Source organism: Ambystoma mexicanum, chromosome 4p, assembly GCF_040938575.1.
Source record: "Ambystoma mexicanum isolate Mex_15411 chromosome 4p, UKY_AmexF1_1, whole genome shotgun sequence".
NCBI classification, from domain to species: Eukaryota; Metazoa; Chordata; class Amphibia; order Caudata; family Ambystomatidae; genus Ambystoma; species Ambystoma mexicanum.
The window spans coordinates 605,319,049-605,343,194 of NC_090927.1; the positions used below are offsets into that span (position 1 = coordinate 605,319,049).

At 47.1% G+C, this 24,146-nt stretch overlaps 1 protein-coding gene across 16 annotated transcripts in view; it reads right to left on the bottom strand.

Annotated features, from left to right (window-relative positions):
• The window catches only part of DST (dystonin), a 2,190,048-nt gene that overhangs the window by 1,399,218 nt on the left and 766,684 nt on the right, over positions 1 to 24,146 (bottom strand). For all 16 annotated transcript variants that reach the window (XM_069606170.1, XM_069606155.1, XM_069606164.1 and 13 more), the window contains one exon: positions 1,265 to 1,342. In XM_069606170.1, the coding sequence (XP_069462271.1) occupies positions 1,265 to 1,342 (78 nt within the window). The remainder of the gene's footprint in view (positions 1 to 1,264; positions 1,343 to 24,146) is intronic.

Consider the following 24,146-nt stretch of genomic DNA (forward strand, 5'->3'; position numbering starts at 1 on the left):
AAGTTGTGTAGCTGAGATAAGACACTTAGCCACACGATCACAGGAAACACTGGCAGAGAACTATAGAAAAGTCGCATATGAAACTGTTTTATACAGGATATATGTTTTACAGAATCCTAGACATGAAAGATGAGTGAATGCCTTTTACACTTAAACTGTAGGTGAAAGACCTCATTATAGTCGCAGACACCTGAGGTAGAACAAAATAATCCAACTCAGAAAAGGTCTCTCACGACAAGTATATAAGGAATATTTTAAATCAATTCCAATTAAATCACTTTAATTGGCTGTGGAACTGAATGATTGTTACTCTTGTTCACATTCTTATATTCTGGTACTCTAGTATTGACCAAATGAACTTAGAGGCCATTTTGAATATTATTCAACTACTGCACATTAAATGATGTGTTATGGTTTTGAGATTTGGTGTGTCTCATTTGGGAACAGTTTTGTCTCGTCTTTTTAACATGGTAATTACATGTGGTATTATTTAATAGATAACACAATTGATGATTAATAAACGTGTGATTTATACCCCTACCTTGGTGGTTCAATGATTACTGTTTTGTTTAAGCTTTAGTGTACGATTTAATTGGAAATGATTTAAAATAATCCTCGTTATATACTTGCCGTGACACAGCGTTTCTGTGTTTTTAATTTTTTTATTTAGCAGGCAATGCAATAGGGATATCTGCGCTCTTGGCAAATGCTTTTTCGACCTGTTCACTCTCTTCAAATGGAAAACAGAAGTTGAAGGAAATGTGCATTTTTCACTCTAGGGTTTGTTCACTTCATCTGACCTCGTATGTCAGAGTCCCTCCCACCTTTATTTTTGGGACGTTTAGGACACAAGCCCTGGTGCTGCTGCCATGTTACCCGGGGCGAGCCTTTGAAAAGCTCCCCGAGCTGGCATGGTGGCGGCAGCAGGGGCGTGTCAGCGTCAAGTTATTCGCGGGGGTATGGGTGAATGGCACATTTTGTTTCCCCCGGGGCATTGCATCCCACTCCTCTGAAGCCCCTTAGTCCGTCCCGTTACCCTCTAACCCCGTCTCCCCGCACCATGGAGACCCCCCATGTCTGCACCACCCTGCCTTCCTACTGTAGCAACTGGGGAGCTTTTCCTGGCGTAAGGCACTGGCCAGCCATGCGACCTACTGGCGAAAATCTTGATTTCCACAATGGCCATTTGTCAGCCCACCACTTAACTACTTTCATAACACAACTCACCTTTACATTCGACATGACGAAGAGAAGAGTGACCTACCTGCCGTTTCTTCAAGTAGTCAAGTGCAATTTGGACATTCTGTAGCCTGTGAAAACGCATTCGACCTTTTTCTCGGGGCTAAAAAGGTAAATAAAAAGCAGTTAGATATGTCTTGTGTTTTCTCTTTGGTATTGAACTATAAATGCTAAGTAAATTAAGTGAAACATAGAAACACCCCAATTTTATCGTGCATTTTCTTGCTGGACATATCAACACAACACTCCAAAACGCAAGGCATCTAATTGTAAAGTAACAGGAGGTGTACTGTACAGGCTGCTCTCTCCTAGGAGCTGGAACCATGCGATCGAGGGTCAGTGTGGCCATCAGCTTATTTCCCCTGCAGGGTGGGAGCAGTGCGCCTTTAATGATTGCAGAATGCAGGACTACACTTCACATCAGTGTGCAGACAAGGGACGCCTTTCGTGGCAGCCAAGTCTGCCTGACCTTCCAGCGCCCGCCCTGCTCGGCCAGCACTCTCAATAGGCGGACAAGACATGTATATTATAATACAGAAATGCACCCTGAAGGAATTGCGATTACCACAGAACTACCCAGTGGTGTTCGAGCGGCGGGGCCAGGGAGGCAGCAGGACACCTTACCCTTTAGAACGGGAGAGGTGTCCTGCTGCCAGGACAATGTCCCAAAGAGATCTGGGCAGCAGCAGAGGGGCTCTCAAGTTGCTCTGTGTCAACAGAGCATTTCAACGTGAGCCATTAGGCACTGATGGGAGGTGGTGGGGGAACTATTAGCAGGGACTTTTGTCCCTTTAGAAATGTGCATGGGAGGGAGTGATCAGAGGTGAGAAGGGTGCATAATGATGCAGGCTTTATGGAATAATGACTATGGCTTTACCCAAGTGGGATTTGTTAGGCTAACATTAATCTATATGATGCTATTGTGACTTTTCATGCAGGATGGGGAGAATAAAACTAAAGCTGTCCTCTTATTGCTAAATATATTTCTATGATGATGTATATAGTGTAAAGCTAATTATGAAAGGGTAGTTTCTTATGCAATGTGCTTCTCTTCCAAGGCATTGCTCTATCAACTAATCCTGTGAAGACAGTTTAACAGTTGCGTTAAGAGCACCAGGGACCCTGGGTTGCCGCGCCCTCCATCTTTGTTATCGGTGCACTAGCAGTCAGTTGGTGGCAACTTGTAAAAAGGCCCGTGCTCGTGGTGCCTATTGTGTGTATCCAGAGAGAATTGTTATAGTTTCCACTCATTCGGCATGTGTGCAATTTCTTATGCTGGGATTTACCCCATTGTCTTTTGCTGCGTTTGAAAAATGTAAATCCACAAGGTTTGTGATTTTCATTTTTTCCAATCTTTTGTTGTCTCAAATTCATCAATTGATGATATATATCAGGTGGTGCCGACACGTGTTTCGACCCAACAGGTCTTTTTCTAGGCTACCGTTCATAATTTTTAATAACAATGGATTCGATACATATTTGGTGCCAATGTGGTCCCAAGATCGGGCATTCACCATTTGTGATTGGGTGTATATTATGTGATATTTGTGTTTGGACATATTATGTGTGGGTGATTTAATTCCCAGTGATCGTGACATATATACAGATTCATAGTGATTTGCAGATTGGTTCATACATTTCGCAATCAAAAACAATTATCAATAGACAGTATTGAGTACATGTTAAGGGAGAGAAAAGAAGAGATTTCCGTAAGTTTGGTTGGCAATGGTCCTAATTGGTTTACAGTGTTTGGTAATGATTGGTAATGATTGACTCATTTGCAAGGGGTCTCACCTGGTAGGTAAAATAGAGGGATTGTCCTGGTTCCTGCTTGTTGCAGGTAGGTCATTTAGCTACTGGGTAGTGGTATTAGCAAGGGCTCAGTCCGCCCAGTGCCTGGTTTAGCAGAGGTCAACACCTACGAATAAAGAATTAAGGTAAACTAGTGTGAATATTTAGTGCCCAAGGGCTGAGCTACTAGGAATAGTTAAGAGACATGATTCCGTGGTTCAGTTCATGTGTGGTCTCAGTTGTTTCCATTGTGTGGTCCCGACAGTGGGGAAGTGCCCGAGTTGGGTTTCAGTTTTCAAGGTGATTATCATAATTAGGGCACTGGTGCCCTGGGACCCTTCCCTCACTGGCTTGGAGCGCCCAGCACATAATCCAACGCGGTACCACCCACAAGGACTAAGACTAAACTGACCAATGCCACGCTTATTGCGCATACATACATACTGAATGAACCATAAATACATGCCTGCATCAGATTACTGTAATTACAAATATATGTAATCACTGGCACAATCCTGCCAGGTCGCAAAGCACAGCTATACCATGATTGCCTTACAGGAACCCCCACCAATAGTTAGGCTCCTTTAGCCCAATTCTGCCAAATGCGCATCAGGACGCCACAGCCGCATTCAGCGCTCTTAGCAACCAATCGGAAGACACAGCCCAACAACCAATAGGGTTGCCGGCCACGGACCAATGAACACTAGTTTGACAAACCATATAATGCAAGTCATTACACTCCCCAGTTGTACCTGAACCCGGACGCCACAGCCGCATTCAGCGCTGTTAGCAACCAATCGTAAGACACAGCCCAACAACCAATAGGGTTGCCGGCCATGGACCAATGGAGACTATTTTGACAAACCATATAATGCAAGTCATTACACTCCCCAGTTGTACCTGAACCCGGAGGCAGAAAGATACAAGACGAGAGGTAAGATGCTCCCCTAGCTCGAGCTCCGCGCCTTTTGCTTAATTTAGCTTCACTTTGATTTAAATGCAGGTGCACCACGCAACTCAGTCACCACCTATTTGTAACCCTGTTGTCACTTCTAACCCACTGGGAGCCTTGTCAAGCTACAGTGGATACCTCTCAATTAGCTAAGAGACAGCGGGTGGGTATAGATCCAGACACCCTTGGCACCTCCCTCCACCAACCTGACAAAATACAAACCCGCACTGCTAAAAGCAATTGGGACCTTTCCTACACTTGCCACCTCCTGGGGCACCTTGTAGGAAAGGACACCGGGCACCAATGCCTTTACTAATTAATACTCAACTGAAACGCCGTCTGCACACCATGGCTAACCGGCAATTAATAGAACAGGCACTGTGTAAATACACAATAAGCACCAAGACCCTTCCCACGGAAGCCGCTCCAGGCCAGTGAGGGAAGGGTCCCAGGGCACCAGTGCCCTAATTATGATGATCACCTTGAAAACTGAAGCCCAACTAGGGCACTTCCCCACTGTCGGGACCGCACGATGGAAACAACTGATACCACACATGAACTGAACCACGGAATCATGTCTCTTAACTATTCCTAGTAGCTCATCCCTTGGGCACTAAATATTCACACTAGTTTACCTTAATTCTTTATTCGTAGGTGTTGACCTCTGCTAAACCAGGCACTGGGCGGACTGAGCCCTTGCTATTACCACTACCCAGTAACTAACTGACCTACCTGCAACAAGCAGGAACCAGGACAATCCCTCTATCTTACCTACCAGGTGAGACCCCTTGCAAATGAGTCAATCATTACCAAACACTGTAAACCAATTAGGACCATTGCCAACCAAACTTACGGAAATCTCTTCTTTTCTCTCCCTTAACATGTACTCACTACTGTCTATTGATAATTGTTTTTGATTGCGAAATGTATGAACCAATCTCCAAATCACTATGAATCTGTATATATATCACGATCACTGGGAATTAAATCACCCACACATAATATGTCCAAACACAAATGTCACATGATATACACCCAATCACGAATGGTGAATGCCCGATCTTGGGACCACATTGGCACCAAATATGTATCGAATCCATTGTTATTAGAAATTATGAACGTTAGCCTAGAAAAAGACCGGTTAGGTCGAAACACGTGTCGGCACCACCTGTTATATCATCAATTGATGAATTTGAGACAATAAAAGATTGGAAAAAATGAAAATCACAAACCTTGTGGAACTACATTTTTCAAACGCAGCAAAAGACAATGGGGTAAATCCCAGCATAAGAAATTGCACACACGCCAAATGAGTGGAAACTATAACAATTCTCTCTTAATCTTGTGAAGAGGTGCTCAGTTGCTTAAATTGTCCACATCCCAGTTTCACCATGTAACCAAAGTGTGTGATGCTGGACAGATCATTTAATCACACTGGGCCTCATTACAACATTGGCGGTAGCCATGCCACTATTGGCGGCATGGCTGCCACCAAAACCGGGTCTGGGTTCCCCGAATGGGGAATTACCGGGCCATTCCGAGTTTGGAGGGCCCGGTAATTCCTCCTTCAAGGAACCCAAGTCCGGACCTTCCCCATTCCCATTCGAGCCCCCCATAGGGCTCAATGGGAATGGGTGCAGGGAGCCAACAACGGCCAATTACGACGGGCCCGTTGTTAGCTCCCTGTTCCCCTTGCAGGACCCGGTAAGGACGCCTGGTTTTACCAGGCGTCCTTACCGGGTCCCGAGAAGGAACCTCGTAATCTGGCGGAATGGGTTTAACGGGTCCGCCTCCATTTGCGGCACCAGTTAACCCATTCCGACGATGTTGTAATGAGGCCCACTGTGTCTTATCTGCAGCTCTGTGATTCACTTCAGAGCGTATGTTAATATATCATGCTGTTATTTAAAAAAAAAGCCTGACTATAGAGTTGCTCCATATATAACAATAGTGCAATTTAGGTATTTTGCACTAGTTATTTGCCACTTTGCTTACTTATGGCAATTTATTCTAAAGTCACTTCCATGGTGCCTCCAATTACCAAAGACTGATGATGCGCATTGTGGTGTCCTTTTCTGTTAAGTCATTTCTGTTGGTGCAATCCATATGCAAATTAGAAGGTTTGTATGTATGTTGCCCCAGAGCGACTGGGCGGAGCTCTGATAGATGAATTTCCTGCATCTGTAATGATTCTGCAGTTTTTTTTTTTGTTATGTGTTAATATGCCATCTACCACTAATGTTACCAAAAAAAGTAGATTGGGGCAGGGATGGGCGGTTTGGGGCACAAATGAGACCATATGGAATTGCGCACACTGCATTTGGGGGAAAAGTAGCAGGACTAATTTCGTGCCCCCCACGATCCCCCACCCCCAGCAACCCACATTCTTGCAATGCTGGATACTCCCCTGGATTTACCCCAAAGGGCTGACCATACTACAAACTGTGCTTTAAGTGGCATGCAAAATCGGCTGTGTGGCCTGGCTGGAGGTCGGCGCTGCAATTAGAGGCAACACTTACCTCACCTAAATGCTGCCTGTTAGGCCATGCCCCTTTTTGGCCACACCACCCTGAGGGTCCTGGTTCTATTTTGCAAAAGGGGCATTCAGTTTAAGTAAGTGCTACCTTTAATTGCAGTGCTGACCCCCTGCCAGGCACCCATTTGCATCAATCATCACCTTCTCACCTGGGGTGCGAGGGTGATGATCACCACATCAAAGGGTTGCCTTCCAGGGGTCTGCGACACAATTCAGAAAGAAAAGGCAAGGCGTTTATTCTTCTATGCGAGAGCTTCAGGCATTTAAAAAAAAGGCCTTGGCTTCTAGTGGTCTGGTGCGCTGGGGTTACCAGGGGACTATAAGGAGCCTCGGCAGGGCCCTGTCTCAGATACAATTTTCAAAGACTGCCGGGGGTCTGCGCTGGCTATCCCCGGCACACTTAAAACCCTGACTCTCAAACCCGTTTCCAGAAGTGCACACAGATACTCACCGTGGGCATTTGTTCTTGGAGGGGCACAGTATGTAAATTAGACATGCATGCTTTTTACAGCTCCTTGTGCTGACTGCTTTGCTACATATGTCCAGATAAGCTTGTCTGTTCTTAAAGGTGCGTGATCCTGCTAGTCCACCTCCAGGGGCAACCTGCCCAGGTTTGAACTTATTTTAGCCTGGATCGCACAATCACACACTCTCCCAATCCTGAACCCCCCGCCAGCACCCCCAACGCGGCTCAGAAGAGGGCATGAGCTCATGAGGCCTGTTTCTAAAGGAAAACAAGGGGGGCTCATGGCCCCACCCCTTGGCTTTCGCTGGGGAATCCATATGAGGCAGCTGTGTGTTGCATAGATTATAACGGAGGTTTTTCCTAATATAAATTCCAATAGGGTTTGTGTAGAGGTCACTACCTGGGTGTGTGGTGATGTCAGAGAGGTGATGTCACTAGGCTCTAAGTTGGAATGTGGTAGCCTGCATGAGTAGCTAAATTCCAGGCGGTCAGTTGCAAGGGGGGAGTGAGAGTAAACATAGCCTGGGTGGTGGTGCCAGTTACCTAATGTACCAACTGCCTACATGAGATGTAACCTGCTTCTAATAAAGTGGACTTACCTGACATCTTGGCAACTTCGTGTATATCTTTCAACTTTATGTGTGTGAGCACAGTCGCCGTGGGGGCGTTTCAACTTGTAAATAACACCCTGTCTCATTATTTACATCTTGTTTTATCTGTGATCTTGGTGGTTTTAGAGTTTTTGTCAGTTTTGACATCGATGAGACATGAGAAAAATTAGTGAGTCCTGAAGTCCTGTATTGAGTACTCCTTATCGGAGGGAGCTATTTAAATGTTTGGGCACCATCTTCTGTCAGAGTATTAGTGCTTGGATGTGAGAAACTGGATTGGTATGATTTGACTGTGGCATAATTGTTCGCCGGAATTGACCATAGTCCATTTCGCCGCAGACCCACTTTTGCTCTGCCCAAAATCAACACATCCATGTCCGCCTCCCCCCAATAAATCCCCACCCTCCACTTACCACTTAGCATCCGTTTTCATTCGGACCCTGCAGCGTCAGTTCCGTCCCTGCAACATGGGTCAGAACTGATGCTGCAGGGTCCCTTTCTCTGCTTTTTTATGTTTTTTTAAAGTCCCCTGCTTCCAATGTCCCAGAAGCAGGGGAACACCTCTGCAACACCCGGTCCCATTATAGCGAGCAATGGGAGCGGGGGTCACCGCTGCAATCCCTGTTCCCCTTGTTTGCTATAATGGAACCGTATGACCTAGTTGACCGAATTTTTGGTTGGACGATAATTCACACAGCCTAAATTCAGTCAACTAGGCCATACAGTAAAATATTTTCTGTCAAATTGGCCAATTCTGAGAAACTAGTTCCGGGTATTGCCTATTTAAGACTTTGTCTGCCACAGGGCATAGGTATGCCAGGTTAAGACCTTGGGGGCATCATAAAAGAAGAAGGGCTCTTCTATGGTTTTAAGAGGAGCACTACGTTCGCCATGAAGGGTTGATATTAGTTGTAGAACTGAACTAGCAGGTATTTCACCTTACCATTCCATATTGGACATGTGATGAACAGAGGTTGTTTTGGAAGTTTTTTATTTGTGCCCGGTTGTGGCAGGACTGAGTCCACAGGGTGGCAGTCTGTGGCAGGAGTTGTTCTGTTTGCATGTGGTTTGTACACCATTTTGGTGTGGATTGTGCTTCGTTGTGGCGGGATCGAGACTTGGGGCTAGCAGCCCCAAGTGGAAGGCGCTTAGTTACTTTGAAGGGTTTAGGTTTTTTTTTTTAGCTCTTAGGCTGTGGGCTGGTAGCGCGTCCTAGACGGCTGTTGAGGGTTTGTGTATACGTTGCCTCATACATCCTACCTTTCTGGTATGGGTGTCCAGTAGTCATACCACTGTTATATTTTGTGAATTTCTCTTAAAGAAACCGTTGAGGGTTTCATCTTGTTGGCGACTAGTGAATGTCTAAGGGATTTTTCTGGTCCATCCACTTTTGTGTTCCCTGTGGATTGTGCTCTCCCTACTCTCCCTCAGCTGTTGTTCCTCTGTTGCCTTTTCCGTTGTATTGTAGGGCCCACAGTTGTGATGTGAATGTCATGTTCGTTGTGCATCCTCTGTGCCTAGGCATTATTTAATTCTTCAGAGAAACGTTGTCTCTGCTGGGAAGGTGTAGATGTAGAGTAGTGTACAGTTCCTCCTTGTCCTTTGTTAGCTTATATAGTTTATAGAATGAGTAGTGTACATTCTTATCCTTTGTTAATTTTAAGTGGTGGATTTTTCATTCAGGTTTCCTGTGTATGAAATCTCAAATGTATAGTTGTGGTACATGTTTCTGAAGAATTCCAGTGGGTGGGAGTTTCGTCATGGTTTTTATTACTACTGCATGTGTTTCTGCTCTGTTGAGCACACTATTGCTTGGTGTGCATTTTGCAGAGCAAGTTTTCTGATGTTTAATGTTTGGTCGTTTTTTCATCCCCCAACGAGCATCTTCCTCTTCATTTTTCTTTATTAAAGGGGAAGGGGTGTGTAGAGGTCACTACCTGGGTGTGTGGTGATGTCAGAGTGGTGATGTCACTAGGCTCTAAGTTGGCATGTGGTAGCCTGCTTGAGTAGCTACATTCCAGGCGGTCAGTTGAAGGGGAGAGTGAGAGTGAACATAGCCTGGGTGGTGGTGCCAGTTACCTCATGTACCAACTGCCTACTTGAGATGTAACCTGCTTCGAATAAAGTGGACTTACCTGACATCTTGACGTCTTCGTGTCCATGTTTCAACCCACAACAGGTTTCTACCCTGGGTTCATTACTGAGGGCGCATCACACAAGCACCACCTTGAACTTCGTTAATCTCCAAGGATATTTGCTGCATTATTTCAAAAGAGCTGAAAGCAGCGTAACACATATCACTGATAAGTTAACAACACCTTTTAAAGGGGTCTTCCCATGGCTGGGAAGTACACGTTTTAATGATCCAGACTTTAATTTTTGAACATTGATATCTCCTTGGAGAATATGTGCATACCATTAGCCCAATTTTGTGGCTTCGTTCTGTGGTAAAAATCCTAGATAAAGTATTGGCTGGAGATTTCTCTGCCTCTGCACGGCAGAAAGCAGAGAAGCTGAAACCCGAAATGATCACTTAAGAAAAGCTAAAAAGCCTTCTCAGTCCGAGTCAAAGCGAACTCCCCAAGGAGTGGGAGCCCATTTCAACTGCAAGGCAGAAAGGTGCCAACGCTGGGACTGCCCCACTTGCCCTGCAGAAGAGGACAAGAAGGTCATGGCCCATCTAGACACCCTTTCACCCTCAGAGCAACATCTATAATGGAGGGAGACCGTGATCTGTGTAGCTGTGGCTTTAAAATCATATGCACCCTGATTACAACGCATACGAGAGCTTATTTCTACACAATAGAACTTGTATCCATGAAGAAATATTTATACCTGTTAACCTATCAAGCGCTACTACGGTTCTATCTGGGGCCAAAGAACACCAAGGACAATGGGCCTAGAGTTTGAGCCTTAAGAGAGATTTCCCCAGTACCCTAAAACGTACATGTGGGTGCAGCATTCGTTCTGCATTTGTGGGGTGTTTTGTCATAGGACTTGATGGGCGAGTTATCCTCCTCTCCCTCTACATGCGAAGTTCATCGTCTAGAGCAGGGTTGTCCAGCTCAAGGCCTTGAGGGCTGGAATCCTTATGGGTTTTCAGGATATCCCTCTTTAATATTCATGAGAAACAATGTGCATACATTTAAAATCATTATATGCAAATGTGTCTCGTAAATATTAAAGAGGGGCATTCTGAAAATCCAACATGTTTCCGGCCCTCGAGGACTGGAGTTGGACAACCCTGGTCTAGAGCTAGGCCTGATTCGCTAAAATCACCTGAGGGTTAATCCTTTCTCATTATGACTTAATATTTGAATCAACACAAAGGCGACTTGCAGTGTTGGGAGCTGAGTTGTGGCAACATCCCAGATGGGAAGGGATACACCCTGGATGGAATATGCCAGTGCTGACCGGGGCCGGCCTTAGGGCAGGGTGGGCCGGGCGACCGCCTGGGGTGCCATGCCCACCCTCAGGGTGCCATTTGCCCCCCACCATGCCAACTCAGGGGAGTCTTTCAAGTGCTCCCCCGAGCTGGCATAATGGGGAAAGGCGCGGCAGGCACCCTTTTGTTATTAAATGCACCTGCGGCAGCAGGGCGCATTTAATAACAATCAGCACCCTATTGAGATGAATACCTCCCCACTCCGACGCAGGAGCGAGGCGGTCTTCATTGGAATAGGGTGCATGAGCATCCTATTCCAGTGATTAACTGGCAGGCACCGGAGCGGGGAGAGAGAGAAAAAAAAGTGCTGCGCCTGCTCCCTACCCCCAACCCCCCCCCCCGTTGACAAGGGGCACGCAGAGGGGTGGGGGAGCTGCTGCCACAAAGGCCGGCCCTGGTGCTTACCTTGCAAAGGTCTCATCATGTGGGATGAGTGATCCTAAGGAACTTGAGAAGAGCCTTGTACGGGAGCCCAGGCATGCCCTTCCGAGGCGATATGTAAATGAGAGAGAAGATGAGCAACCTGGGAAGAGGACAAAGCTCTTAAAAGTGTCACAGTTATTAATGGATGGCAGCAATGCATGGACTGGACCGCATCGGGTACATTAATAGCAAGGATCCGTTTTAATTGTTCAGGGTTCTGGACAGGGGCCACGGTGCCAGATACTGTTCACCCTTTTGGTCCAGAATGAACTACAAACCTAAAGCATGTTTTGTCTGTCCTTTTGTAGGAGGTGAAGGTGTGGTGGTGAAGCACTAGTGTTCCGATCTTGCAGCTGTGTATGCCTAATCAATGTTGAGCTGCCTTATTATATTTGTCAACCGCTTCATCATTACAAGCATCATGGGCTCTCATGAATTTTCTAGAGTTAGCAATTTACCGACGGAAAATAAGATGTAGGCTGTTTTCTTGTAAAAATAATTCCTAGTCCCACTCCGTCTAGGACAGGGCCCTGTCTGCAGCCTGTGGCTCTCCAGGTGTTTTGGACTAAGTATCGCATGATCAGTCCCCATTGAATAGGCTGGGTACGGCTAATGGGGCGCGTAGCTCCAAACACCTGGAGAGCTAAAGGTTGCAGACCCCAGGTCTAGAGAACCCTTTTCAAAATATCCAGGAGCTGCAAAAACTAATGGAGAGTGACTCTTGAGCCTTTTTACCGCCACCAGGCCATGTTCCACCCTCGGCCTACATGAGGTCCAAAGTGACAAAAGAAAATGGCTGCTACCGGTCTATGGTGGGCGCCGAGTGCCCTACCTATATTACAAGGAGATCCTATAATACTTTCATCTCCTCCGAGACTTTCCACCGAAGTCACTGGATGGGGCACATAAAATGCTTCCTTTCAGGTGCGGAGGGGACCCATGAAAAGTAGGACGAGTTATTATCGGAACCCGGAAGCGTTCCGACGTGTGCCTCAGTGGGAGTAAAGATGCTCCATGAAATCAGGCACACACATGTTCAATCACACCAGTGTACAAGAATGCTATAGTGAAGTACTACATGCATTTAGCATCAAAAACAGGACAACAGTAGTGAAACGTGCTTTTATATTAATGAATTCGGCAAAAATCAACAATGCATTACAATCATTCTAATGCACCCTGGGAAGAGACAATCTTTCCCAAGACGCTACAAACCCAAGCGCACCACATGCAGGTATTTATAGCTCAGCAGCGCACTCTAGTGTTGTGATAAGAAACAGAGCACTCAGCAACCAAGCCATGCTTGCTTTCCTGTGAGGTTTTCTAAACACATTTCTTTCTGGTCTCTGAGGTATCATGTTGGCAGGAGCATAATGAAGTTGAACAGAAAGGAAAATGAAAACGTATAAAGGGCATCTTAAGTTACTCTGAGAAAAATATACCCAAAAGAACAGAACACCCCACGTTCGTAGAATCTGTGTTTGGTAAGATCGGCATAGTGATATGATATTTTATTTATATAGCGCCTATACAAAATGTGTTTCAAAGCGCTTCAAGGCAAGAGAGCGAACAAGGGAAAATACAATTACATTGTTAGAGGCCATGAACAGTAAGTATGTGAAATTAACTATCGTACTCGGCCTGACGACTTCGTGCAAGAGCTAAGACATAGATAAGGAAGGGAGGGGGAGAGTGTGAAGGAAATGGAACCAGACAGGTGACTACCGTACTAGGCCTGACGACATTTCTGGTAGAGCCAGAGAAAACAAAAAGGTGCAGGAGAAAGGTGCGGGAGACGCATGCAGAATGGAAGGGAGGAACAAAACAAGTGACTATCATACTAGGCCTGACGACATTTCAGATAGAGCTGGAGGTGGGATAAGTAAGGGGAGGAGATAGGAAAGGGGAGAAAGGGTAGGGGAGGAGAGAACAGAGAGTAAGCAGTTAAAAAGAGTGGATAAGCAAGAGTGGAGAGCAAATACAGTTGCAGAAGTCAATAATAACACATCATGTTGCAAGAGAACAGCAAATGCAGGCCAGGATTCAAGATGAAGACGGGCACAGCAGGATTCAGGGCCACCATGAGAAAGGGTGACGCACCGTGAATCAATGAAGTCTATAAAAGTCAAATCCAGCATTGGCCACAAGACAGTGATGGTGAAACCAGAATGTATAAGGACAGACTCATGCAGAAGTAGGCTGGAGGGGGGCAGGGGAAGCAGGGTAGAAGAATCAAGTAAAACAGGTCACACCTGTGTGCAAGAAGGGGGAGGGGGCAACAAGGGAACATCATGGGGAGAGCAGAGGGGTGGGGATGGCCTGTGGGAACAGAGGTAGTAAACACATGTTGGTGCATGCTTGCCTGCTGTCTGAGCAGGGGGTCGGGCCCTGGGTCCTCCTGGTCAGAACATGTCCATACAGGAATTGCCCTCTTCTTTGCACTTCACTTTGGAGGCTCGGGCGAGCAACACCCTTGATCTAAGAGTAAAGAGCAGGAAGGAAGAGGTGGGGCTAAGAAGGTGAGTGGTGCTTAGACCAGGTGACCTAGATCCACTTTCACCTACTCCCCATCTGCAAAGGAAAAGAGGCTGGAGAGCTCCTTAATTAGGGAAAAAGAGCGGCAACCAGGAAGGCACCAGGTGGGCGGGGCTTAGGCCAGGTGACCAAGATCTACTTGCACCTGCTCCCCTAATGTTTGGTAAGAGAAGATCTCGTATCGTTTTATTTGTGCATTCTTAAAAATGACACTCAATACAGCAGCTCTGGGGTAACAGTGCTCCTCCTTGTTCCCTGGAATAAAGACAATTGACAGATTCTATGCACAGTTGTGGCGACATGTGAGCCAATAACTGTACAGCTGTCGTAATGAATTGGTCATTTCCACGTGGAAAGGGCTGCTCCGATAATAAAGCATGTATACAGCTATAGCCATACACACGCGTGGCCCTACTTGTTCACATCACAGCTAAAAGCTGGCTGACCTTCTACCCAGTCCACATTTTTTGGTTGAACCAAACACCAATGCAGGAATCCGGTGCCCCATGGGGACCTGGACTCACTGGCACCCCAGCACATCATTCAAACCCACGTGAGGCTCCTGAGGTATAGTTTAATCGTTTTTACTTTGCCACTTTGAAGGGCCAATCGGAGAGTCTGGATCTCCTGGAGTGATTCGGCGGTATCTGGGAGGATCTATGGGGCATGGGGAGGGTATAGGGTCGGCGGTGGAAGGACGCAAAAAAAAGGGCGAGTTCACTTTCACTTTGTGGAATTTGTCAGGCTATAAGGTTAGGAGTAAACATGGCAGACTCACAGTTATTTTAGAAGCATTATGGTGGATTGTGGTGGTCTATGGTGGTCATTGCCGCCAGGTGCTTCCTGATCCCTATCTGCGCCCCTGTGCCTGTTTAGCTTGCTATTGCATCCTCTTTGCTGTTTTTATTTTAATGAGGGAAAGATTACATGGAAGGTTTACCCCTTCACTTCCCGTGTTCCCTTATACATTTATGTGACCCCAAAAAGTTGAAAATAATAAATACTTTCCCAGTTAAGCATTCGCGGACTGTGCAGACATAGTTTGGTTTAATGACATGGCTTTGGGATTTAATATGTGCACCACTGCCATCTTCATGTGCTCCAGGTACTCTGGCAGGAAGGAAAGACGGGGGGCGGCGGGGTTGGGGGGTAGACCGCTGGAGAGGGACGGAAAGTGCAAGGTCATGTTTCTTTTGTGTTGATGCGTTTCGTCCGGACGTACCCTGAGCTCTGTGTGTGGAGGTTTATTGACAGGTGTACTGCCAAGGGGGAGAAACCTACAGTGATATGCAACTTTGCAACGCACAAGCACATGACTCGGGCATGGTCCAGCTAGTATTGGGGGGTGCATTTCACCTTTCAATGACCCTTCTTTCACAGCACCCCACAGCAGTGGCGATGGCTCGGAGGGAGTGTAAGAAGGATCCACTCGCTTGATGCTGGACACACTGGCACACGTAGCCTTTAGTGTTCTTGCCCTCAAAGCCTGCCCAAGCACATCTGCCCTCTGTGCATTCTGAGCCAATGGCACCATTCACCAGCAGGGCCCTGTTTCCACCCCCATCACAGCAGCTTGTTGGTGGTGCTGGTGGTTGTAACATTGTGGGTGTAGCACTATATGGCAGGCACACAGAGGCTGATTGATGTGTCGTGCTAGCACGCACTGCCTGTATTACCAGAAGAACCATCCGTAGGGAGGAGCTAACACCAGAGCAGTGGAGAATGCCATGGGGAGGCATATCCTCCAGCACTCCAGAGCAGTGGAGAATGCCATGGAGAGGCATATCTCCCAGAGCAGTGGAGAATGCCATGGAGAGGCATATCCTCCAGCAACCCAGAGCAGTGGAGAATGCCATGGAGAGCAGTGGAGAATGCCATTGAGAGGCATATCCCCCAGCACCCCAGAGCAGTTGAGAATGCCATGGAGAGGCATATCTCCCAGAGCAGTGGAGAATGTCATGGAGAGGCATATCCTCCAGCACTCCAGAGCAGTGGAGAATGCCATGGAGAGGCATATCTGCCAGAGCACTGGAGAATGCCATGGAGAGGCATATCCTCCAGCACTCCAGAGCAGCGGAGAATGCCATGGAGAGGCATATCCCCCAGCACCCCAGAGCAGTGGAGAATGCCACTGAGAGGCATATCCCCCAGAGCAGTGGAGAATGCCTTGGAGAAGCATATCCTCCAGCACCCCACAGCAGTGGAGAATGCCATGGAGAGGCATATCCCCCCGCACCCCAGAGCACTGGCGAATGCCATGGAGAGGCATATCCCCCAGAGCAGTGGAGAATGCCATGGAGAGGCATTTCCCCCAGAGCAGTGGAGAATGCCATGGAGAGGCATATCCTCCAGCACCCGAGAGCAGTGGAGAATGCCATGGAGAGGTATATCCTCCAGCACCCCAGAGCAGTGGAGAATGCCATCGAGAGGCATATCCTCCAGCACTCCAGAGCAGTGGAGAATGCCATGGAGAGGTATATCCTCCAGCACTCCAGAGCAGTGGAGAATGCCATGGAGAGGTATATCCTCCAGCACCCCAGAGCAGTGGAGAATGCCATCGAGAGGCATATCCTCCAGCACCCCAGAGTAGTGGAGAATGCCACGGAGAGGCATATCCCCCAGAGCAGTGGAGAATGCCATGGAGAGGCATATCCTCAAGCACCCCAGAGCAGTGTAGAATGCCATGGAGAGGCATAACCCCCAGCAACACAGAGCAGTGGAGAATGCCATGAAGCGGCATATCCCCCAGCACCCCAGAGAAGTGGAGAATGCCATGAAGAGGCATATCCCCCGGCACCCCAGAGAAGTGGAGAATGCCATGAAGAGGCATATCCTCCAGCACCATCTTACTCTCTTGTAACTAAATGGACAAGAGGACAGGAAAAGGGCAGGTCAAGTGACTACCCATGGACAAGGAGTTGAGGATATATTCCCCAAATATCCACCTAATATCACAGCAGTGGCTCTTCAATTGTGCAAGAGAGTCACAATGTGAATACGTTGCAAAGCCTTGCTCAACTGTGTACAGATTTGAAAAACACGTGAACACTGATGAAACGGGAGTTAAGGAGTTAATCCTAGTTAAAGGAGCAAATCCGGAATCAATTTCGTGAACCCAGTTTCAATGGATCCTATTGCTGAACCATGTGAGCACATGATTGGGGGCCTGACACTTTCAATACTGTTATAATGCCCTCAAGTAGGCACACATTTAATGCATTATATTACACCTGTTCTTACTTCTAGTTTTTGTCTGTAGAATGCAATACACTGCCAGCTAGGAATGAGCCCCTTGTATCATTCAACCATCATGAATGGAAGAGAGCACAATGTATATCTGAAATGGTGGCGACTAATTGAAATGCACCAAGACCCCATTGAATTCAAGTCAATATTAACTGGGCTGGGTAAAGTAAATATGTTATACAGCACCAGATAGTCTGGTAAGAACGCTTGTACATCACACTTATTTTTTTACGAATTTGCCATCTTGTCATTGATGACCTCAGGTGATGGTATATCTACTGAAGCAATTGTTTAGAAAGGAAAAGCACAAGACATTAATGTCGAACATGAAACTGCACCATAGAAAATTATCCCAGTTGAAAGTCGTCGGAACATAAACTTAGATAATGTTACCTGAGAATGTGTGACTGACTCATGTTGTGTGAACAATCTCAAAAGAAACTAAAAATCGCTGTGCTTCTGTGCTGGGTGAAATTCAGCCGGGGCTTGAAATCACACATTTTCGTTTGATATCTAGAAGGAGCAGCAGTACCCCACACATGCTCTAGTTTGCAGTTCTCATTTCGTAGGAAGAACTGAGAAATCTATTGGGCTACTGGCTGTCCTGCTGGGGCGGCTCACAATGCATTACTGTGGCAAATAGCAGAAGCAGGACTGAAAAATGGAAACGTGGTCGCTCAAATGAGAATGGCAGCTCCTAATATTCCAGCAGTTACCATTGTAGTCAGTCACTACAGCTATTGTATAGCAGACACGTTTCATGGGGTGACAGTGGGGACTTGAAGTGGTATGGAGACTGGCTACCGATGAGAGTGCTGCAGTAGAGGTCTTCTGAGTTTATGTGCATAGTGTCACATCACATGGCACCAGATCAATGTGGAACCCAACTTGATCCCAGACTTTTCTTTTTTGCACAGAGTGCAGGTGGCAAGATGTTGTAATTCCCTGTCCTTTGGTATGAAGAAATTCCACACTTCCGTTCTGGATTAAAATGTTCCTCCTTCACTAATCTGGCTGCAAATTTAGTGGGGGAAAAGTTGACGGTCTGATTGCCACATGCTGACATTTTGTACTTGCAGATCTGGTAGGCTAAAAGACCATGTACAAAGATGGAAGAGTAGCTTTGCCTTTAACTCCTGTCTATGTAACTGTGGGAGCTTCCTCCTCCTCTTTGGGATCCAAAATCATGTGTTGCGGACTGGAATCAAATAGGTCAGCTCTATCTTTGTGAGCAATTATACCATCCGTGCAGTGGGTGTGCACTCACCTGGGCTTTTTTGACAATTTATATGAAATTGAATGATGGTAGATCAACCTGTGGAAATGTGTGGGGCTAATCCACACACATGTTCCTATGCTCACAGTACAACCCGTAAGACCTGTGTACTCTGGGTGGACACAGCCTCCAGACGCAGTCCTCTTTGTCATATTTAGTTTGGATCTGACAGGTGGAGTACACGATGTAACTCAGAGGGGGATGGCCAAAACCTTCCTCCTACCATGGCCAGCCTAATTAACTATCAAAGGCTCCATGGATCCGTCCTGTCAGTTTGTTTACCCTCTGTAGAGAGTAGTGGAAAATAACATAATTAACATACCGATAGAGTATACATCAAACAGGTCCATATGGGGCCTGGCTGCAAAGGCTAAAACAAAGGAAACCTAAACATCCCTTTCATATGCACTGTGTCAACCTGAAGCCAGCTCCCAACATAAAGTATCATTGACAGTGAGCTGTCATGCCTGGTACATGTGTTTACAGTAGGCAACCCCCGCAGAGGGACCTTATTCAGAGGGTAGGAGTATGGGATTTGATGGAGACAAAGTCTGTTCTTGCCACAACTTCAAGGGAGACTTATCAACTAATCGGGAACCACAGAGAACTCAATTAACCAGAGAGACCCTTTGATCCACAACAGACAGAAAGATGGGTGGGATGTAGTACTAAATGTTTTCACCCCTTTACCTTTTCTGTTGCAAAGCACTGTGGTTATGACCTCATGCATACAGGAGATTGTTGGTGGGGACCCAGGATTGGTTCATTAAGGTAGACTTAGCCAACACCAATCACAGTGACCCATTTGGCCTTAAAGAGGGCTGAGCCCCTCTTTTGGGCAGAACAGCTGAAGACTTTGCAAGGGGTAACACGCAGACCTCCGTTGTACCCTGGCTGAAGGTACAGTCTGCCTTACAGCTTCCGCCAGTGAAGGAAGGCCAGGATTTCCCCTAAACTTCTCCTAGGGAACAGAGGGAGATACTGAACCCAGAGGACCCTCCAGCAACTCCAGAACTGGTACCCAGCCAGCACAAGAGTGCCCTGCAAGGCTCTACAAGCAAGCCTCCTAGGTGGGAAGTGCCATAGAGTCTCTGAACCAAACCAAGGGCAAAGCTGTAGCCTGCAACACTCTCCTCAGCTTTGGGCCATCCGCCTTAAATGAGATCACAAGCCCAGTGAAGAAACTAAGAAGAGTGCATTTACAAGCAACAACCACTGTTTGCCTTAAAGGACATTTTTGAGCCAGTCGAGCCCCTCGAGCTGCAACTGACGGCACCGTTGACTATTGACACGCTGCAGTCGCTAATGTCTTTTGAGACGCCTCGACCAGTGCTTGAGACCCGCCAACCAGCAATGAGACAATGATTCCTGACCCTGAGCCACTGTGTAGCCCAGCATGCAGCCGTCCATCCAGCCTTGCTCACCAATCTGCCTGCCGCCTGATACCCGCATCTGTCTCGGTCTTGAACTCTGTTGCAGAAACTGCAAATCGCCCTGAAAACGACTCTACCCTGTTGAGCACCAAGAAATTAAACAAGTACAATGTGGTTTTGTCCCCCTGGATCTTCTCTGAAGGCCCCAAATTACATTTTACGACCCATTGCTCCCCTTGTGTTGAAGCCAAGTACCCTTGAACTATTGAGATTAATTGCTTTATCGACTACCCTCCTGTAAGTATCCAGAGTGCATCACTTTTCCTTCTTGAAACTGTCTGTCCTCTGCATTCCTTTACAGGGTGGGTTGTATTTTGTAGTTTGTTGGAACGGTCTGTTGTGTTAATAATAAAGTAGATATTTTTAAACAACCTTGACTCGACAGTTCCTTTTCTTATTGGGTAATCATTGTATATTCGCTGTGTTGCAACTAACCAACGATCCACGGCATTGCAGAGAAAAGCCTGCCATTCCATCCGTGTTACCAAAATTAGATAAGGAGGTTCATAATTGTGTTTCTAATCTGTTTGGATCCCTTCTGGTGTACTGAAGGTGTGGGCTGATTGATGGTTCAGAAACCGATATTCAACCCTGGACCACTGGTGCCCCAGAAGTTGATTCGTCACATTGGTGGCAAGCGGTCAGATCTAGTTAGAACCTTGCGCACATCTTAGTTACCAAATGATAAAAGTACAGTTCCAGTCAACGTTTAGACACTGCTAGGTATTTGTAAGGTACAACGTTCATTCATTGCCAGTTTTGTTGTTTTCCACAGCACCATTTGCTGAAAATGTTTTGCCAGAAAACAAAATATGGGAGGGCACATATAAGGGGTAGGCTGTGGTGTGTATAGGGAATAAATAATTGGGGGGGATTACCCTCCCAAATTTTTCTGCAACAAAAAAAAACGGGATGAATGAACATAGAACCATTTGTAATAATCATGGATATTGACCTAGAGACTGTGAAAGGCATGACCAAGGATGTCCTGCGCATCCTATATCAAGAGAGGGGACTCTCCCCTACCCCCACCCCCAGCACGTTAAGGTTAATAAACCTGAGTTGCTAACCAGCCTCCAAGCTTGGGTAGAAGAGTGGGCAGCTGGGGAGAAGACCGTAGGGGATGGGCTAGGCCCTGTGTACCCGAACAGAAAAGACCTTCCGGAGTGGGGAGGGGAAGATGATAAAGAAGACAGCATGAGCAGTGTTTCTTGCCAACCATCCCGCCGGGTGTGTCAGTGAGGTCATGGGCTAGTGCGGCATCCCACAGGTCCCAGGCCTCAGCACCGTCTCCCAGTGTCCCAGTAACTGTTCTGGCTGTAATGAGGTAGAGGATACAAAGCTCCTGCTCGAGGAGAGGAAACTAGTGATAGAAACAGCCGGATAAGGTCACCATAGAGCTGCACAAGCTGGCACTTGAAGAGAAGGAGGCCAACAGATCCACCTCTAGCAAAAGCAACGAAGGTGATATGATATGATAGGTTATTTATAACGTGCTTAATCCCCAGAGGTTTCTAAGCACAGAGCCGAAGATCGAACCTGTGCTACTCTGTGTCGTCTTGCTTTCAAGACGGGAACGTTGCCACTGAGCTATCCTCCCGAGACATGGCTCAAACCAGAGTGCCCAGGATTAGCTCCAGCGGCACATCCCCTTGCGAAGTGGGAAAGGATATTTTTGACTGGTTTGAAGCACTCGAGCTGGCCTTTCAGCTACAAGAGGTGGAAGAGCTACAGTGGGGTGCAGCCCTGATGACTCGCTTACCGACATTAGGGACTGAAGCAATTCTTCAGTTAACTCCCGAGGAAAGGCCTGTTTATAAGAGCATGAAGGGGGCACTCCTCGGGAAGTTCTGTAAAACCCCATAACAGTCTCTGAAGAGCTTCAGAGAGCTCAGAAAGAAAAGTAGGCAGACATCTGAAGCGTTCACACACTTGTCGTTAAAATATCTTAGCGGATGGGTGGCTGATAACAAAGTTGACCCATTTAAAGGGATGTACAATTTGATTGCGTGTGAGCATGCATTAAAGAATTGTGAGGTTGGTCCCCACCAGCATCTAGTGGACAACACTATCACAGACCCTAAGGAGCTTAAAAAGGCTGCCGACAGGTTTGTGAGTACTCGAGTCCATAAAAAGGCTCAGGTGAGCACACCCAAACCGGATGAGAAATCTTCAGACAAAAAAGTAAACAAGGATCGGAAGGACAAAAGGTCCAACCCAATCCTCTTGAAAGTCATGCCCCCAAAAGAATGAAGGGAAATCCCACAATGTTTGTTTAGCTGTACACACTGAAAGGAACAGTGCAGCCACCCCTAACACTGGCACACCTGCGTCCTCAGCATCGAAAGGTTGTTTCATGTGTAAGGCGGAGGGGTTACCCAAACAAGCCATAGTGAATTGGACTCGTGGAGGAGGCCATCATTAGTGTGGGCCTCCTAAAGGAGGATGTCCCTCTAGGCCAAGGAGTGGCCGAATGTAGATTAGTTACACTAAGTGGGAACAGTACCAGGTCTCGACAAGAGATCCCAGTTTTCAATAATGATCACTCCATTTAGAACATGTGTATATCAATGAACACAAAACTCCTGCGGTTTGAGAGACCGCGGCTAGCGTCACTGCTGTCACCTGGCAGGTGGGTACAGCCAGTCCAATATACTGATGGGCCTGAATCTAGAGTCAGTGGGTTTGACGGAAAAAGTAAGTGCTCCTTGGCAATAGAGTTCAGCTGGCGAGGTGAAACGACCCAGCAGTGTGTAGCATTGACAGACTCAATCCCTGTCCCATGTCTGTTAGGTATTGATCTTCCTGACCCTGAGATAGTCACATCGGCTACCCGATTGAGCGCTAGGGAGATTGCCAGATTGAAAACTCTGAGAGCCTTAGAGCCTGGAGTGCTTCCAGAGGGCTTTTTGGAGGGACCAGCGTGGTAGTAGCCCCTAGTGCAGCTCCACAAACTGCTGAGTCGCCTACTCCTGTGTGAGGGGGGCCATTAGTCACTGAGGACCCTACTTTGGTATCAGGGGACTCAGCGACTTCAGAGTTGCCTGGCACCGCGCAGGAACCCGAGGTGGAGGACCAGGTGGGTGCAGATCTGAAGGGTCTGCCCAGGCTGGATGAGTTTGCATCAGCTGGTGACCCAGATCAGACTGACTTCTTCAAAGCCCAGAAATAGTGTTCCACTCTAGTGGGCTGAGCAGGCTAAGGGCAAGCCCCCTAACCTGTTCAGAGTGTACTGGGAGGATGGACTCCTGTACAGTGAGCCAAAAGACTCTGAGTACGAGGGCACCAGAATGTTGGTGATTCCCCAGTGCCACAGAGTTCTTTTTTTATTTGGATCACCAAATTCCTTTAACGGGTAACTTGGGAGTGACTAAGACATTGGACCGGTTGTCTGCATACATTTACTGGTCGCAGTTTGGCGTAAAAGGTAAGGAATTTGTCCGGTCCTGCCCGACTCATCAAGCTTCTGGCAAGTCAGGTGGTGCCAAAAAGAGCCCCTTAATTCCACTAACAGTGGTTGGGCAGTCTTTCGAGAGAATAGGCATGGATATTGTGGGTCCTTTGGATTCTCAAACCAGCTCAGGGAACAGATACATCTTGCTGGTGGTAGACCACGCCACAAGGTACCAAGGTACCCTGAGGCTGTCTCTCAGAGGAGCATCAAAGCCCCCGTGGTTGCAAAGGCTAGGATTGGGATATTGTCCTGTGTTGGATTCCCCAAGGAAGTCATTTCTGACAGGGGGTCAAACTTCATATCGGCATATATGAAGGCTATGTGGGAAGAGTGTAGAATCACCTGCCGGTTCTCTACATCCTTCAACCCACAAACAAATGGGCTTGTTGAGCGGTTGGAAGAGCACCTGAGAAGAAAATGGGTTATTCTCCTACCATGCCTCCTGTTCACATACAGGGAGGTGCCACAGAACAGAGTAGGGTTTAGCTCCTTTGAGCTTCTGTTTGGACACCCTGTACTAGGTCCCCTCAGTCACGTGAAAGAGGGATGGGAGAGAAACCCCTCATCCCCTACATGAGATGTGGTGGACTATGTACTTGGCCTTCGGTCTAGAATGGCAAAGTACATGAAACAGTCAACGAGAAACCTAAAGGCCAGTCAGGATCTGACCAATCACTGCCACGACCAGAAGGCAACAGCAACAGTCTATTCTCCATGTCAGTGGGTGTGGATTATGGAG